Source organism: Cucurbita pepo, chromosome 17 (assembly GCF_057944985.1).
Source record: "Cucurbita pepo subsp. pepo isolate OVF chromosome 17, ASM5794498v1, whole genome shotgun sequence".
Classification (NCBI taxonomy): domain Eukaryota; kingdom Viridiplantae; phylum Streptophyta; class Magnoliopsida; order Cucurbitales; family Cucurbitaceae; genus Cucurbita; species Cucurbita pepo.
In genome coordinates, this window is record NC_141814.1 from 2,549,132 (window position 1) to 2,567,376 (window position 18,245).

Below are 18,245 nucleotides of genomic sequence, written 5' to 3' on the forward strand. Positions count from 1 at the left end.
GAAAACCGAACCGACCGAACCGAACCGAACCGAGCCATATGGATTTGGTTGAGTTCCATTCCTCGGTCCGATTTGGTTCCTTACCCACCGGGCAGGACTTGCATGGAAGCTTCCTCGGTTTTTTTTAATCGTTGATTTTGAAAAGATTTTTCAACAAGTTTTTTCAAACAAAACTTAATGCACAAGATTAGAAAAATGAATATTATTATTTTCCACCATTTTTGTGATGACCACCTCGAGGTAAGCAGGTATCTTGACCAAACCAAGAGTTCACGTTGATTGAATTGGTAACCAACCCACCCAACTTAACTCGAAATTATTTTACAAACCAAGTCCAGAAAGTTACAAGTCGCTTGAATAAGAATTTTATGATGCTCTATTTCTAACATATTGAATTCTACTAGGATTGTGCCCCCAACAACCCGAAGGTTATAGAGTCGCTTCGACTACGATTGAGTTATTTGCCTCATATTTATACATTGATGATAGAGTTAAGCTCATATAAATATTATAATTAGAACAAACTTAAATAAGCTAAATTATTTGAATGAATAGTTAAACTACTTCGTTAGATGGCAGATTAGTTGTAAAGATTGAAATGGTGAGATATACTAGTTCATATAAGCAAACCACTCATTTGAATAATTTTACACATGACAGTAACATTAGAGAGTTCAAAGCTATGAAGCTAAGTGTCTTAAACTTTAAATTAAATTGTTGCTTCCATATAAATTTATAGAAATTTAAGTATTTTCTAAACATTATTACCGTTATTAATTATTTTGAAGATTAAAGCTATCAAAGAGGTACAATTAACTTGCCAATTTTGAGCATACTGCTTTTCCTATTTACTCAAACTATCCTAATGTATTCAATAAATTTATTCCGCTCACTATCACGAGAGAGATTACTACAAAGATGATAATAAAGGTTACAAAATCATAAAAGCAAAATTGATACCAAGCTAAAATGACCCTGGCATAAAATTAGGAAAAATCAAAATTTGGTTTAGGAGAGCATTTTATTTGGTAGTATAAAGAGAATGGAATGATGAAAACATGAACTCTAAACTTCCACCACCCATAATTTAAATGATGATAAGTATCACCTTAAATACAATAATTATGGAAATAATGTGTATATATATAAATCCTAAGAACTTTTCTCAGAATTGTCAGAATAGAGAGAGACCTAATTCCTATGTTCAATGGTTTGGCCCCGAGTTATGAGCAGAGAGCTTTAAATGATGCTTATTTTTCATGAACAAGAGGGCTGTAAATAGGAAACCACATATTTTCTTTGATGTATTCAATAGTCTCCTCCTGCAAAAGAAGCAAAAAAATCAGCAAATTCCCATTCAAAGTCATGAGAATTATGTTTTCTAAATTTCTCTAGAGGACTATGTCATCTAAGTTTATATAAGTTTATCATTCAGGTAGAAAAATATATATTTAGAAAAATGGTTCAAAAATATTTAGATACAAAAATATATATCGAGAAAAATGAATCAAAAGGAATAACATTCACCATCATTGAACACACAGAAGAAAACAAGACATTTCTGAAAAAATGGTTGTCCAATACACGTTTTAATTAAAAAAAAAAAACTATTCTGAAAACAATTTCTAAACAAGCTTACTAAAAAGAATAGTCCAACAAAACTTTACATAAAGCTAATTTCCAATAAAGGTTAGGGACATTTAATATATCTATAAATATGAACATTTTCCATAGTGGAGAAGTTAGAAAAAGGGGGAAAGGAAGATGCCTTCCTTTTTAATACTAATAATAAGGTAGGAAATTTTGAAATCACACTCAGTTCCTTTTTTATATTTGTTTCTGTAAGTGTGAGTTAAGCTAACTTACTTTTGCCATTTGCCTGAGCTCTCTAGGCCCCACATCGCCATGACCCTCTGCCAAATTCTCCGAAACAGCACTCCGCAGGACTGCAGCTCCGACCTCAGCCGTGATTTCCCGAATGCTGAATTTAGATATTATGGAGGTTAATAAGCCAATCAACCAGTGTAAACAATGAAGTCACCAGATTGTATTGATTCAATTAATGACAATTTGAAGTCATATAAAACAATGAATCCTACCTATCAATTGATGGGTACAAAACACCATTTTGAACTTCTTCATCAGTCATATAAGAAGCAAGGCTGCATATATGACAACATCATATTAGCACCCTTGGAGATAACAATATCATAATATTTAAAGCACCCAAAAAAATTCATGCAATTCATACCATTCTGCGGCTGCTTGCAACATTCCATCAGTTATAAAACGAGCACCCGATAGAAGAGATCCTAACCCAATCCTGTATTACAAATGATGATAGTAATAGAAACAATTAACTCGTCGAATTTCTATTTTTACAAGTTCAGACTAACAGAGTTTAAGGGGAAGATACTGACCCGGGAAACAGATACATGTTATTTGCTTGATTTACATGGCCAAATTTTCCATTACCTGTAAGTAAGTTGTTTTGAAGAAAGTCGCATAAAACTAATTAGTTAAAGTGCCAGAGTGAAACTTATATTTAAAAAGTAGAAGTGCATCCCATAGAACGATTTTAAATTGATTGTTCGGTATGGTGCCAAATGATTTCAACCATTTAATATAAACAAAATATATAAAAAAGAAAGAAAGATACCAAAATCAACGTTCTCAAAAGGGCTTCCACTAGCGAAGACTATGTTTTCTCCAGCATACTTGAAAGCATCAGCAGCAGTGCATTCAGCTGGTAAAAAAGAACATATAATTAGTTTAAACTGTAAATAGCAAGCTAAGATGAAAATTATTGAATCTTAAAAAAAGAAACCATTCATAGTTGGATTTGACATAGCAAATATTGCTGGTTTAGTTGAGTCAGATTCTCGCATTGCCTTGAGCACCTAGATTAATCACATCAAATATGAGAAATAGAGGAAAATATGCACAACAGTGGAAATCATCATGCATGGAGTTTGCCATTGGTTAAATGGATGAAGAAAGGACAATGAACTCTCGAGTTTATATAATTCTGTCTTCGTAATTATGAGGCTGAACTGGACATCAACAAATTATAGACATGATTTGTGTGTAATTTACTTGAGTGACGTTGAACTAAAGATCATATATGTCGGCGAGATAATACTTTTCTAGAGTTGAACCAAGTTCCATTAACGATGAGAAGATAAACTAGAGTATAAGTACCTCCTCGTTGAAGATACCGCCAACTCCAGACAAACCAAGAAGAACATGCGGCCTGATCTTTTTCACCTGAATAATGATTATGATCTCAATGAAGATGGTCGAAAACTTCTGAAGAGCAATCGCAAGAACCCCTCGAAGAGTGTCAAGGAAATTAGTTCACAAACGATGAAGGAATATGAGAAAGCTTACCACTTCTAATAGACTGGCTCCTTCACTAAGTCCCTCAAGCTCTCTTGGGTCTTTAGCAAATGGTGCAGCTGCTGAATCAATATTTTTTCTATCTTTCGTGATAAGGCCCTGTTCAATGACATAATTTGTTTTAGTCAGATACGTGTAACACGGTGTTAAAAATGTAGCAACATCAACCTGCTAAAAGGCATTATTAAGATATTTAAGGAATGAAAAGCATGAAACAGATTAAATTCACTTCACAAAGATTAAAAAAAACCCACAGACAATCTACAAAAGTTAACATCAATGTTGATTTCCTAAGAAATTAATATTCTACAAATATAGCATTTGCATCAACTGTAAGTCTATCCCAGTAGGTCCATCAAGCTAGCAGATTTAAAATCAGCCCACTGGCTTCAGGAAATTAATAAATGAAAGTGTCGGAAGTCAAGAAGCATGAGATATAGGTAAGCTAGCGTAGGGGCATGACAGTTTACAGCGTTAAAAGAAAATGAATTTTTTTTCCAATTAACATTCAATTTGTAATGTAGAAAGATAATTGGTCAGATAGATGAGATCAGTCCACAGTCTGAACACAAAACATGCCAAATCCACGAGGAGGAATATAAAATTTATAGAATAGCTCTCATGGAAGGAGAAATTAGCAAAATTAATGCAGAAATTGATAAATTGAATTTTAAGAAAGATTTATACCTCTTTATCTATTAGGAAAAATTGATTTCTTGCAGTAAGGTCACTGTTCCCGGCCATTCTCGAAAGAGCCTGGACAGCCATGTTAAGAACGCCAAGCCCTGCACTGAAGTCGAGAAGAGAGAGAAACAAAAAACAAGACTGTTGAGACACAAGAAGGTTAAACCAAAAGGATTGAGCTATAGTTTTTAAAATTTTCATTCCTCTTATATTCACATAATATTAATACATGAATAAATAGCGCATTCATCTTCCACGGCAACCGGTTTTTGTTTAAGTAAAGAGGAAAATGCACATGATCAGGACCAGTATCCCTATTTTGAGTGAACGGTGAACATTTAATTGCTGACAATACCTTCCAGCCCCTACCACAACTATCTTTTGGTTAATAAAATCACTCAATGGCCGCCCTTGAGCTCTCACAGTTCCCAATAGTCCAGCGAGAGCAACACCAGCAGTTCCCTTAATGAAATGAAATAAACAAAAATTAGTGTCCTTTTAAGTCATTAATCTACCAGCAGAATACTCCGCAAGTACTCACTTGTATGTCATCATTGAACATGCAGAACTTCCTACGATAACGTTGTAATGTTTCGAAAGCCCATTTCATTTGAAAATCCTCAAACTGGCATCATTCAAAACCAAATTACAATATTAGGAGACTGATTGCAGTGTAGTGAACGTCAAAAAAAGGCCAAAACTTAAACCTATAAACCTGAACTATAGCTTTGGGCCAACGTGTATGCACGGCTTCCATAAATTCATCAACAATTGATAGATACTCTTCTCCCTCCAGTCTAGGTTGCCGAAGTCCTAAATCTGTCATACTAAATCGTGAGACGTGACATTCTATGAAATGTCTAGAAGAAATAATTCACAGACCACGAACATTAAACAAAGTGCAGGTAAGAATTGAAAGAGAAAAAAAAAATGAAGCTTAGGAGAAGAAAGCCCAGATCACAAAGAAATATGAAAGAGAGAGAATAAAATGGAGTTCTTAGTAAACCCAAATATGTTGAGATCCCTTATTAAATAAAGTTTGGAACTTCCTAAAAAATACAACCAGTAATTGGCTCCCATCTATCTGCAAATCTCGGTATTACTACCAGCCTTTGCATATTTTGAAGGGGAAAAAAAATCTGATCCGACAAGGTTAAACGATGACCTAAACGAGCAGAAGGTCAAAAGAAGCGAGATCAAGCAACAATTTTTCTCTTTAAGTTAATACAAATATTGACTAGGGTCCAAATAAATATTTCAGCACAATAGAAAACAGATGTATCTCATTGCACAAACAAATGAAGATATAGGCGCAATAAATTACAAGGGAAAAAATTAAGATACAAGAAATGAAAGCTTCTCTTCACTTACAAAGTCGATCATTAAGTAACTTCTCATTGTTAGTACCAACATCTAGCATTACTGGAAGAATCTGTCAATTAAACAAGGGCAAAGACTTAATGAAATTCATGAAAGTTAGGCTAAGAAAAGTTGTTCAAAGTTTAACACTTCTAATCATAGGGAAAAAATCATCAGCATTAAATTACATCAGTATTTACAGCTAGTTTACAAATTCATGTAGAAAAGACTGCAGACAGAGGGTTACCCCACTATCAGGAGTACATGCAGGAACAGTAAAAATTTAATGTTGTTACTGCAAATCATGGAGATCTTATTAATCTTGAAAATGAAAAATGAAGATCCACTCTAACCTATTAAACCTCTCATCATTGTATATTGAGCAATGACCAACTCTGAGAACAGATTGGATATTAAAGGTGTAAATGCAGGGATAAACATAGTCAGAAGCAGGAAAAACAGGCTCAGACGACACTGTCATAGACACCCTGCTCAAATACTACAAGAAAAAACATACTCTTTGAGGGTTGATGCCAGCAGCTGCAACATACATATCCAACTTTCCTATGGGTATTCCTATTCCCTGAACTCCAAGGTCACCTAGGCCAAGAATACGACTTCCATCTGTCAGGACAATCATGTCAACCTGCAGTTGAAAGGGAAAAATAGGAGGAACTTTAGAAAAATATATAATTAAGGCATAATAATTAACCAATTGATAAATGAAATAGCATCTGTTATGCTTTGAATAACTGGGGTACATTCATAAATTGATAGATCATTATCTCAATGTACCAATTGTGTCCAGTTAACTTGGTCTCTTGAACAACCTAAAGATGTTTTTTTTTATAAAAAAAAGTAAACAATTTAAAGATGTTGAAGAAGAATACCAAATGATTTTTATTAACAATTCTTGGAAATAAATAAAGCATCAAGCTTGTCGAATAAAAATGAACAATGAATCCCTCTATATGAAACAGAAATTATCTAGGAATCATTGGGGGAAAATTATGTAGATATAATCAGCTAAATGCAATTCCCAAATGTTACTGAAGCAAGAGAGCAATCTAGAACTCTCGACTTTAATGAAACGTGTTAGTTATCACATTCGAAGATGTATTTAAGAAGTCTTGGTCATTATATTCTATATATTCCAAAACTCGCAAGGGGCATGGTAATACCAATACTAATATCTGCTTTAATTTGAAAAAAAAAAAACATTCTTTATTAATATAGAAAATAAAAATAGAAAAAAAAATGATGGAAGATGTTGCATGGTCAACAAACCTGCTGTGCTGGCCAATTATAAATCATGGACATCATTTCTCCCTTATCCTTTGCACTGAAATACATTCCACGTGGACGTCTGAATAGCCCAGAATAGTTTTGACATACTAAGCCCACTGTAGGTGTGTATATTATAGGAGCAAAGTCTTTGATGTTATCAATAAGGACCTAAAGTGAAAAGCTCTCAAATCGGATCAGAACAAACATTAATTTACGAGTATCTAAACAACATTTTTGCAACTTACTCGATAGTACAGTGTTTCATTTCTATCATGCAGTCTATTTAAGATCCTCCATTTCGCCAATGAAACAATACCATCTGGTTGACCATGAGTATTCCTCTCCAGTGATCGATATGATTCCACTAGAAATTGAACAAAAAATGCAAGAGACATTCAAGAAACGATTTTATCTCTAATGCTGCTAGGGATTGAAATTCTTCCAAAATACTAAAAGAAGTCTTTATTCAGTACCAAAGTTGTGATTACAATTATTCAATCTCTTCCGTAAGTATATTACTTTTGTAAATTGTAATTAACTCAACTTAGGGGTACTTTTTGTAACCATGATAGGGATGGATAGAACAGAGTTGCAACGTCTCGCATAATCAATAAAAGATATTTCTTTAAACAAAATTGCGACTACAAGTGCAATGCCCTATCATAGATGTTTTCAATTGACCAACTAGTTGCTTGCAACGAACTAGACAAATAATAACACAGCAACAAATCAAATAATTAAACTACTAGCAATTGACATTTAACAGCTAGCAACTACGTAATAGCCTACCAAACAATGTTTAACAGCTAGCAACTACGTAATAACCTACCAAACAATGTCCAACTGCCCTACGTAATAGCCTACAAAATTTTCATTACAATAATCTTCTTAGTTATCCATTGATATGTTTGTTTTCTAAGGGATTGACCTAAGTCATTCTGATGGTAAACAAGTGATGAAAACTTAAGATGAAGCATGAACTTACTGAAACGAGCATACTGTTGCTCAAATGATATCACTCGTGGAGGAAGAAGGCCACGGATTCCTAGACGGTCTCTTTCAGTGAGAGGAAATCCAGTATCCTGCTCTTTGAAAATAAAAAGGGACAACTTTAAAGAGAGTTCCACGTGACAATGATACGATAATATGTCAGATACAACCATGGGATAAAGAATGTTTTCTTTTTAGAAATAAAAAGAGACAGAGATTTGGGTACTTCCAATTTTGCAGAATTTAATAAGGAAGAGAAAAAAAAAAAAAAAAAAAAAAAAGCAAAATACATACTGATGAAGAATTAAAAAGTGATGATCAAACATCAATTTCCTAGCTAACATAAACCTGGAGAATTAACGCCTTAGTCTTAAAGAGAAGTCCGAAAGAGTACTTAAAAACCGATTTTAGAAGCACAATAACAGAAAAAAAAGCTTGATTTGTTTACCATGTTAGAAACATCTAAGTGTAAGTACACGATTCATGAAGATGTTCCAATTATCACCCTGAATAGGGACATCTTCACTTCTGAAGCCAGATAGAAATTCGATCCTATCTTAAATTTATAGAGCACTATGTATTTTTATGCACTTGCATTCATCCGCACGCTTACACCAGAATATAAACAACAATGCTTAAATTCATTAATTCAACTGAAAAAAATAATTGATTAATTACAATAAACTAAATATAAAGCTCCTTGGAATCTCTTTGTCGAGGCAAACAACCGAAGAAAACTCCTACATCGAAATATCTACAACTTCTAATACTGCAATAAACGTTGGTACCATAGGAAAACAATAGCCATTACGAAATAAAACAATTGTCAAACATGTTCATCACATAAGCACTTTTAGATCCTCTTTTCAACTTTTGAGTAAGAAACACTAAAAAGTATAGTTTTGAGGGGGGAAACTACAAAGCAATTTCAACTCATACATTAACTGAACCTCAAACAAGCGCCTACAAACAACATCCAAAACGAGAAAACCGAAAAAAACAATGAAACCAACAGAAAAAACTACCAAACATGAAGAATCAAAGAAAACAAAGGAAGCAACGCACCTTGTTGAACCAAGGATCATGGAGAATATCAGCACCGCGCTTATGGACAATACACGGTCCAGGAATCGCAGTCGAGAACCGCCTAGATCGGCGCAAACTCGCCAAAGTTAACCTCGCAAGGTTCCACATCAAACTGGATCTAGAAAAAAGAATCAAGAAAAGACCAATCTGATAATCAAAAAACCAAATGCAGCACTGCCTCAAATCCAATACTCTACTCCAAGAAATGTTCCAATCAGATTAGAAAAAATAGGATCCAAAGCTCGCAGAATCGACGCCGTGAATCAAAGCAATGCTAATTGAGTTTCATTTAAAGAGATTGAAATTGTAGAGGCTTTGTTCATCGCAGTGGAAACATAAATGTTGCAGTGAAAATATAGCGGAAGCAGTTGAAGCTGTACAAGAATATTGGAGACGGGAAGGGGCCGGGGGAGGTTCGTTCTGAAAATCGGGCAGGAGAGAGAGAGAGAGAGAGAGAGAGAGAGAGACATATAATAAATCATTGTAATATAATTTATATAAAAATAAAATAAAATAAAATAAAAAGAAACCTTCAAATATATATATACTTTCTTTATTTAATTTCTCACTTTCTAAAAGTATTTTGTTTTCATTAGCTAATATCATTGAGTTCAAAACTCATGTCAAATAAATGCGTATCAAATTAAACTTAAATTTAGAAATTAAAATATTTATCCGAACATTTTTTTAATTCAAAACTTATTAAATAGAAAATTAAAAAAATAGATTTTTTTATCCTATGACCTGTAACCAGGTTGACAGGTTGACAAATTATAGACTTATCCATTGCAAATCTTTAAAATAATAATACAATAAATATAGGATATAAAAAAATCAGTACGACCGAGCTATACGATATTGTACAAACCTAGAAGTTATATATAAAAAAATAATTAAAAAGAAAGTAAACTTTTTGTTATATTATTTTGCATTGACAATTATTATTTTTTTATTAAAATTAAATCTCTCAAAAGAACGTGGATATATATTTTCTTTATTTAGAACATTCCTTTTAAGTAATGTTTTCGTCATTTTTTATTAAATTTTGAAATGTGTTTTTGGTTTATGATTTTGAAAATTAAGATCAAACACACATTAAAATCTTATAACAATTTTTTTTATTATTATTTAGACTGAAATAAATGCTATTTTTTTAGTTTTTTTTATAAATTCCAAACACAACAATAAAATAATAAAAAATAAAAAATAAAAAGTTTTTTTCCCCTTATATTAAAAAAATAAGGGAAAAAAAAAGGAGGGTAAAGGTAAATTAGGAATATTATTATAATGGAAAAAGAGGACAGTGCCGAGCGAACGCCAGGGAAGAGCTGCCCGAAAAGGGAACGGGCAGACTAGAGAGAGAAAGAGTAGCGATTTGAACAGAGTGGCAATTATGGTAATAGTTGCCTAATCTGAGGAGTCCACGTGGCCAGTTCCATTAGCCTTTGGTTTGCAGGGGTGCAATAATAATCTGCGGCGTGCATGACTATTGTAAACCAGTGAGTACCTGCATCGGATTCTTGACACGTGGCGATAGTCAGGAAAGATGATGTAGGGGTATGGTCTTATTTCCATAAATAAATTAAAATTTGGTTGAAAAGTCAAGAAAGGACAACTGACGTTCCTTTTGGGAATAGACCCACAAATTGAATTTGATGGCTAAATTGTAATTTTGGTTTAAGATATATATATATATATATATTCATTTATTAAGATATTTTTCAATTTATTCAAAATAATATCTTTTTTTAGAAAACAAAAAATTAGATTAAGTTAATTTATTATATATGCATCTTTTAAATTAGACATTTAAATAAAAATAAGTTTAATTAATATTTATGACTTAAAAAAATATTTTTAATATTTTTTTAAAAGTAAAAAAGTATTAATAAAATTTTAATGCGAATAATTTTTATTTGGTTTGTTGAATGATATTAATTTTAGCTTAAAATTTACTCTACTAGATTTATTTTTTTATTTTATAAATATCTATTCCTCTAAATATAAAGATAAAATAAGATATTTTTCCTTAAAAGCTTAAAATAAATACATGTAATATTTTGAACTATTTGGATTTATATATTCAATTATGGGAATCAAGTTTGACAAGGGAGGATTAGATTTATGACCTTTCATTTGAAGACATTAGCATACAATTATTCTCATTCATTAAAAGTAATATATACTCAATTAACATTAATTTTATATATTATTTTATGATTAAAAATACGCTACTAAAATAAAGTCGCTCTATGAAAAGTTGAAAATCCATTTAAATTGACCAAAAGTGTCGTCGACTTGGTTTTAGTTGGTTGATTAAACTAAAATTCATATTTTAATAGATTATTGGTTTTTAGGGAATTAGGATGTCATATATTTTCAAATGTCTAGAAAAAATAATAATGATCCATTTTTAAAAAAATAAAGAAATTTTTTAAATTTCAATAAAAAAATAGATTGAATCATATAAATTTTTATATGTAAATGAAGAACATGTGCAAATTTATTTTAATTATAGAATTAAAAAATTGAAAAAAAAAATACACCTAAGAGGAAAACAATGGACAAAAACGTAATAAGGGATTCTTTTACTTGAAAATATTAAGAAATCCATGTATTAGAGGCATCAAAATTTTCGTAGATGCCTCCTACATTTTACCTTAATTTAGATATTCATCTTACGAAAATTCTAGATTTTCACTGAATAAACCATTACTAACATATCAAATAACTCTCTCTTTTGTACTGATAGATGGCTTTTCAATCATGCTAATGAACATCTAAACATTTCCTAAAGCGCCCACTCTTCAATATTGTAAATGGTTTGACTTAGTTTTTTTTTTTTTTTTTATCAGTTCAATTAATTTCACCAAAAAAAAAAAAACTGAATTAAACTAATCCATTTATTCTAAAAAAAAAAAAAAAAAAATGGGGTACCTATGAAAAACAATAGTTTTTATTATTTAATACATTGAAATAGAAAGCATCCCAGGACCAAACTTGATGATCGAAATTTTCATTCCTCATTAAATCAAAAGCCAAAAAAAATGGATGAATCAATCACTTTCAACTCATATATATAGAAAAATAATATTTTAAATATTTATTATTCAAGTCTATTTAGCTTTCCTTTTATTGATTTTGACAATTTAATCATTCCAATTACATATTTTTTTAGTCAAAAAAAGACATTAAAAACTAAATTACAAATTTGGTCCCTATATTTCGATCATTCTAAAGTTCAATAGGGGTAAATTTGTAATTTCACGAAAAGGGTAAGACTAAGAAGGAAGCAATAATCCAAGTCAAGTCTAGGCAGCATTGAACAATGAACAGATGGAAGAGGTGAAGCATCAGAAAATGGCAAGGGCCAAATAAATGTAATTCATTCAAGTGGGAACTGAACTGGATTCGCCCTTAAGAGATAAGTATCAATGTCCAACACTCATTCTTTGTAATGTCCCAAAGAACCTGGATTGATTTTCTTGCTGACTGCTGCGGCAAACTGCAGCAGCCCCATGTTGAAATATCCCCATCCCATCTGTTTTTGTCCACTAAATATTGCAGCACAGAACCAGGGGGTCCTTGAGGGAGAATAAGAATTTTGAATTCTTAAGCGTTGTAAATTCCCACAACAACAATAATAATAATACTAATAATTCACAAGGAATATTCCTTGTTGTTCTAGAAATTTGACGTCACCACCATCCAAAGACTGCATAATGCATTGATAGGATGGATGTAAAGGGCCTACTCAAGTGGAGTTTAGACCAAAGCTGATGCTGAAAGAAAGAAAAACCAATACTAAACTTGGCTTTTGGAGAAGCAAACTCGTCGAACCGACTCAAACCGACCAGAATTGAACCAACTATTTCCGTTTATGAGAGAGAGTAAGAAAAATGATGAAGAAATTGAATTTGAACAATCCAAACTAGACAGAGTTTCTTCCTTCTGGTCGTTATGGGAACACTTAACTTTAAACATGGCTATTAAAACAAACAGCAGCTTATTTTGGTTAATAACAATTGGTAGCAGAAGGAGATAACCAAATACAAGATTGACATAATTGGGAAATATAACACCCAAGAGCTGAAAATTTTAGTCTCTGCAATTACCAGATCCAAAGACCTCTCCAACTGCAAATCAGGAATGCAGTTTTTTCTGGCTCATATTTTCTTTACTCAATTTTCATATGATAGATTTAATACTCCTTGTTTCCAAAATTCTTGCACCAGAGCTGTGAAGGAATTGGCCGAACGGGATTGTGTGGCCGTTGCTGCATCCAAGTTCAGAAAAGAAAAATGAAAAAAGGTTACTTGCTGATGATACTTGAGACATAACAAAAATGTCAGAAAAGCTTGTGTCAGGATGAACAGAATCTGATTCCAATGTGAATGAATTATGGTCCATATGCTCAATCAGGAATATATATAGAGGGCGGGGAAGAGCTTCCTGCCTTAAACAAAAAGAATGAACTAGAACTTTGAAATCATATTATAAGAACCAAATCAATGGTTAACCAATGAAATAACTCCCCCCCCAGAAAAATATATATATATATCCAAAGCACAAACAAATATTTAATGGCTGGGATTCAAGACATTTATATCATGCATATATATCGTGAATTTTTAAACAAGATGTCCAGAAAGAAAGGCCTTCCGAATCATTAACAACCGGAAGGCCCTTCTTTTGCAGTTGTCTTTTGAGCCTTTCCTTTTTAATATATTTCTCATGGTTTCTTATTAATTAAAAAAAAAAAAAAAGTAAAAAAATTCAGAGATTCTTTTCTAACACTATGGAAGGCTAAGCAGGTCAGATATGAAATACAGCAGTTCCCCCCCTAAATAAGGACGTGACAAAACCTAAAATTTATATCAATCCTGGACATCAGCTTTAATAAAAGATGACATGTTGGGGCAATTACTAGCATCACTTTTCAAGAATTTATACGTTGTTTGATCTCACTTCTCAAAAAACACCAATATGGAATATCCTGTCTTATGCAGGTGAAACTTTCAACGATATATATTTACACCATTCTTTTTCGGTATCAAGGAGAGATATGAACCAATAATTTTATCCTTTGTGAGAAATATTTTTTAAATAAATAAATTCGAGTTGGTTTATCTCAAATTAATTTTAGGAAAATCATAAAGCAACTTAATCCAAACAAGTGCAAACATAATTGAACCAGATCCAAAACGAATGAATCTATAACTCAACCCAACTAATTTAAACATTAAATGGATGACAACACGTTTATTAAGCCACCCACCTTCATCCCAGATATTTATCCACTGACGTCAACAATTGGAGATATAATTAAAATGATATAACACAACTACCCAGGGAAATTATGGAGACCCTCACAACTACCTATGTTTCATCCTTCAGGTCTCTCATCAAAAGAGGAGACTGCTCGACGAAATTTCGTTCCATAATCTATTAGTAAACAATCTTGAGTGCTAGTTTTGGGCATTATTGTCAGCACAAAGCTTTCACAAGTCCAGGAATCATTAGGGTGTTTGATTGAGTTGTAAATAGTCTAAAGTTCGAGGTTGAAGATCAAATCAAAGAAACTTGGTTGAAAAATCAAATCAGTGAGAATGTTGGAGGGTGAAGCCTTCCATCCATGACAATTATGCTTTCTGTCAGTCTGTAGACATCTCGTGTCTTAAGCCCAAAATGGTGTATTCTGTGCATGGGCAGAGCAGAGGATCTGAATATATAGTGTGGTTGTGCCATTTAACCACTAGTGTGTTGAGTTGCTTGTGGCAGAGTTTTGGTAAATCGAATGTTTGGACTTATTATTTCGTACCAAATAATGAAGAATACGAAATAAATTTGACTTAAGAGCCTGAAGAGAAGTACTACTGTGGATGATTATTTCCTACATTATTCTCCCTCCAATTCCTCTGACCAATGATTTTAAGTTCTAATTTCAAAGATGCCCCTCAACCCACACATCATTCTCAATTTGGATATGACACCATACTTTTCTCCCCTCATGAGATGAGAGGGAAACTATTCTTAATCTCTTCAACATTGTAAATCTCTTTGAGAAAGCATTCGTTCTTAACATAAATAGAAGAAAATTATAGATTTTGGGCATCAACTACGAAGACCCTTCATAGATCTCTTTGCCTCTAACATCAGATGGAAGCTAAAATCTGGGTCAATCTCTTGTTCACAAGTTCCAGTCAATGAAAATCATTGCAATGCCTTTTGGGCTCTATATTGCACTAATGCCTTTGGATCTATTATTAAAAGAAGGGAGAAGAAGCTTCACAGATGAAATAGCTCATCTTTGTCCAAGGGGTGTCAACTTTAGTTGAGTCAACTCTTGCCAACCTTCTCACTTACTATAAGTCTAGTTACTTTGCCCATAGAAGCGATCGTTATTGTGGAGAAACTTTCAAATATTTCTTATAGGAAAGTACAGATAAAAAAGGAAGTTGTCACTTGATCAATGGGAAGAACGTCCAACCTCCTGTTGGGGAGAGGATTCGGTATTGGCAACATCAACGCAAGGCACAAAATTCTTATTACTAAATAAATTTGGAAGTTCTATATAGAAAAGAAGGTCCTTTAGAGAAAATTTGTTTTATCCAAGTTTGGAAGCTCTTCATAAGTTATGTCCTAGTACATACTCTCGTTCATTCGCTAAGTTTACAAACAAAAGGAGCTCAAAGAGAACCAAGCTTGAGTAGAATATGGCTTCACTGCCAACATTCTTTTTAGAAGACTTGTGGATAGGAATGACATCCCTTCTTGCCGATGCCTACACCAAATTTCCTTTTTTAACCAAGTGAACCTTTCCTTCCATTAAAGATTCATGAAACTTCAGTACTTCGGCTCGGGACCTTGATTTTAGAAGACTTTTCGAAGATGCTTTTTCTTCTTTTTTCTAGAGAAAGAAACAGTGAATTTCATTGATGAATGTCCTTACCACCAATGGTGGACTACAAATTACTGTTCAGATTATACTAAGTTAACGAACGCTCTTTCCCACCTTCTTGCAGCCTACCATCAAATTCCAAAGAAAGGCCACTAAAAGCAAATAGCTTCTTCATGGTGTGATAATTATCAGCGAACCTTCCCAATCAACCACTTCATGCACAAAACCATTTGGAAAGGCAAACATCCAAAGACATTCAAATTCTTTCTTTGAGCCCAGTCCTCCATGGCATTTTTATCTTTGTCAGCAAATATGGGATCAGTAACAACATGAAAAATAGCTGAAGTTTCTGATCGGGCATACTGAGAGTCATTGGTTCTTCATTGGTGAGTTTTTTCTTTTTCTCTTTTTCCTAACTGTATCACTCTACAAAACTAGACTAAGATATTTAAATTTTCTTGAGGTCTTCCCCATAATGTGGAAGTTTATATAATCCCCTTCTCTCTTATCTGAAAATTTGGAAAAACTTCCAATGCAATATCCATTGTCGTTAGAGTTGAACACCCGATTGCCCTAGTTTTATGTGTTCAGTTTTTCATATTCGATTATTATTATTATTATTATTATTATTTTTTTTTTTAAAAAAAAAAAAATCCAGAAAGAGTGTTAAGACCTTATATATCCCAAAACCAAAGATCACCTATGAATCAACCACAAGTATCCTGAAGCATTCAATAGTGCGCTTAACAACCGGTTAAAGAGAAATGTACGGTAAACTAGCAATATCTTCCGACACAAGAGAGAAAGATTCAACCTTAAACAAACCACGCCCTAGGGTTGCAGTTAGATCCTTCGCTTTTTAGTTAGGGTCGAAACGATGTAAGTTCTAGTTCAAATTTTATTACTCCAACTCGTCTACCTATTGGGGAAAAATAGAATGAACCCATGTTCCCTCGCCCCCCTAACCCAAAGCAACAATTAAAAGAAATATACAAAAATCCATAAGTCGAATAATCTTTATATCGCTAAACAAACAAAAAAAAAAAGGCAAGGAATTGATAGACAAAAATGAGGATATAGATAGAAACCTCAAGCTCTGCAGATTTCATAGCGATAGGGATGCAGATGAGAACGATCCCGGCCATGGCAATAGCAGTATTGCGTTTCCAATGCTTGGGCCGGCAATAAGGTCCTCCACTCATGCTCCAAACCTTAGCCCTAAAGTCCCCATGGGCTTCCCCATGTCCATGTCCATGTTCACCTCCTCCCATGGCTTCACTGCTCTCTGAAACTGGAGATCAGAAATGGAGGTCAAAACCAAATTAGCAATCAGTTTAGAGAAATGAGCCGAGAAGAGATGGATTCCGTCGATTTTTACTACCTGAAAATTTGGGGATTTTGATCGCTAGCCAACGAGGAAGAGCCCGTGTACACTCGAGAGAGGATTGTTTTGGGAAACTATCGATAAAAACGTCGTTGAGCGAGGAGATTTTGGTCTTTTTGCACCAACGGGCTCAGTATTATTATTATTATTATTATTTTAATTGTTTCTCATTTTTTAAATTCGAAATCAAACCATCTCATTTTAAAATAAACATTAATTACATATACTTTTTTGGTGATTTGACTTTACTTAATTTTTTTAGTAACCACGAACTTAAACAATAGTACAATATTGTTTACTCTCGTGACTTTACTTAATTTTTTTCAAAAGATCTCGTACCAATGAAAATAATATTTTTTAGTTATAACACATCATTTTTTCTTTAACTTACTTCGGATTATATAAAATTCATGATATATTTTAATTATACTCTTTGATTTTTTTTCCTCTAACTTTAAATTTATTTATTTATTTATATATATAAAAAACAATTATGTCAACTTTATTATTAAAACGAATGACAAAAATATGATGTGACGTTAATTTATAAAATAGTGGTATATTGTACATGTGGCAAAAATGGTACAAATAACTTCAATTTTAATAGGTTTTATCGGTTAACTTTTTAATTGATTCAAAATAGTCATTTGATTAGCTATAAAATGAAGATTATACGTGGACATAACTAGAACTTAAAAAAAAATAAAAATAAAATTAAGGATTCAAATCACTCAAATAGTCGATTAAGAGAGCAAAACAGATTTTTAAAATTAAGAGGTTTAAGATTTTAAAATTTTGAATTAGAGATTTTTAATTATTTCTTAAATTAAATTGTTTTAGAATTTAAAGTGGTCAAGTTGTCTCCCAGTGATTTTAGAAAATAGTTGGGTCTGGATAAAATGTAAAAAAAAAAAAAGACATTGTTTTGTTTTAAATGAAATAAGAAAAGGAAAATGAAGTAGAGAGTTATGGTACATATCGCCGTCAGCCTTACACTTTCAAAATGCATCTAATAGGGAGAAGTTTCCACGCTCTTATAAGAAATGTACAATCCACCCCTTGTTGGAGGCCCAATAGTTTGACTCTGATACCATTTATAACAATGGTCATGCCCACTGCTAGTAGATACTATCCACTTTGGCCCGTTACGTATTA

General features: G+C 32.7%; 2 protein-coding genes across 2 annotated transcripts; both read right to left on the reverse strand.

The window, feature by feature from the left end:
- Positions 1 to 986: 986 nt before the first annotated feature.
- Positions 987 to 9,237, reverse strand: NAD-ME2 (NAD-dependent malic enzyme 2). Its single transcript, XM_023659046.2, has 19 exons — positions 8,785 to 9,237; positions 7,715 to 7,811; positions 6,975 to 7,093; positions 6,730 to 6,897; positions 5,960 to 6,088; positions 5,455 to 5,515; positions 4,799 to 4,902; positions 4,625 to 4,708; positions 4,439 to 4,545; positions 4,087 to 4,189; positions 3,391 to 3,498; positions 3,202 to 3,267; positions 2,828 to 2,900; positions 2,660 to 2,746; positions 2,421 to 2,475; positions 2,252 to 2,323; positions 2,100 to 2,162; positions 1,867 to 1,981; positions 987 to 1,322 (listed from the first exon to the last, which is right to left on the reverse strand). Exons 1-19 carry the CDS (start codon positions 8,911 to 8,913, stop codon positions 1,251 to 1,253), a joined length of 1,812 nt encoding a protein of 603 aa, XP_023514814.1. The 5' UTR covers positions 8,914 to 9,237; the 3' UTR covers positions 987 to 1,250.
- A 3,459-nt stretch (positions 9,238 to 12,696) lies between these two features.
- On the reverse strand, positions 12,697 to 17,204 carry LOC111778150 (uncharacterized). The gene is made up of 3 exons (XM_023657818.2): positions 17,088 to 17,204; positions 16,795 to 16,997; positions 12,697 to 13,081 (listed from the first exon to the last, which is right to left on the reverse strand). The coding sequence occupies exons 2-3, from the start codon at positions 16,975 to 16,977 to the stop codon at positions 13,007 to 13,009; spliced, it is 258 nt and encodes an 85-aa protein (XP_023513586.1). The 5' UTR covers positions 16,978 to 16,997; positions 17,088 to 17,204; the 3' UTR covers positions 12,697 to 13,006.
- Between the last annotated feature and the right edge of the window lie 1,041 nt (positions 17,205 to 18,245).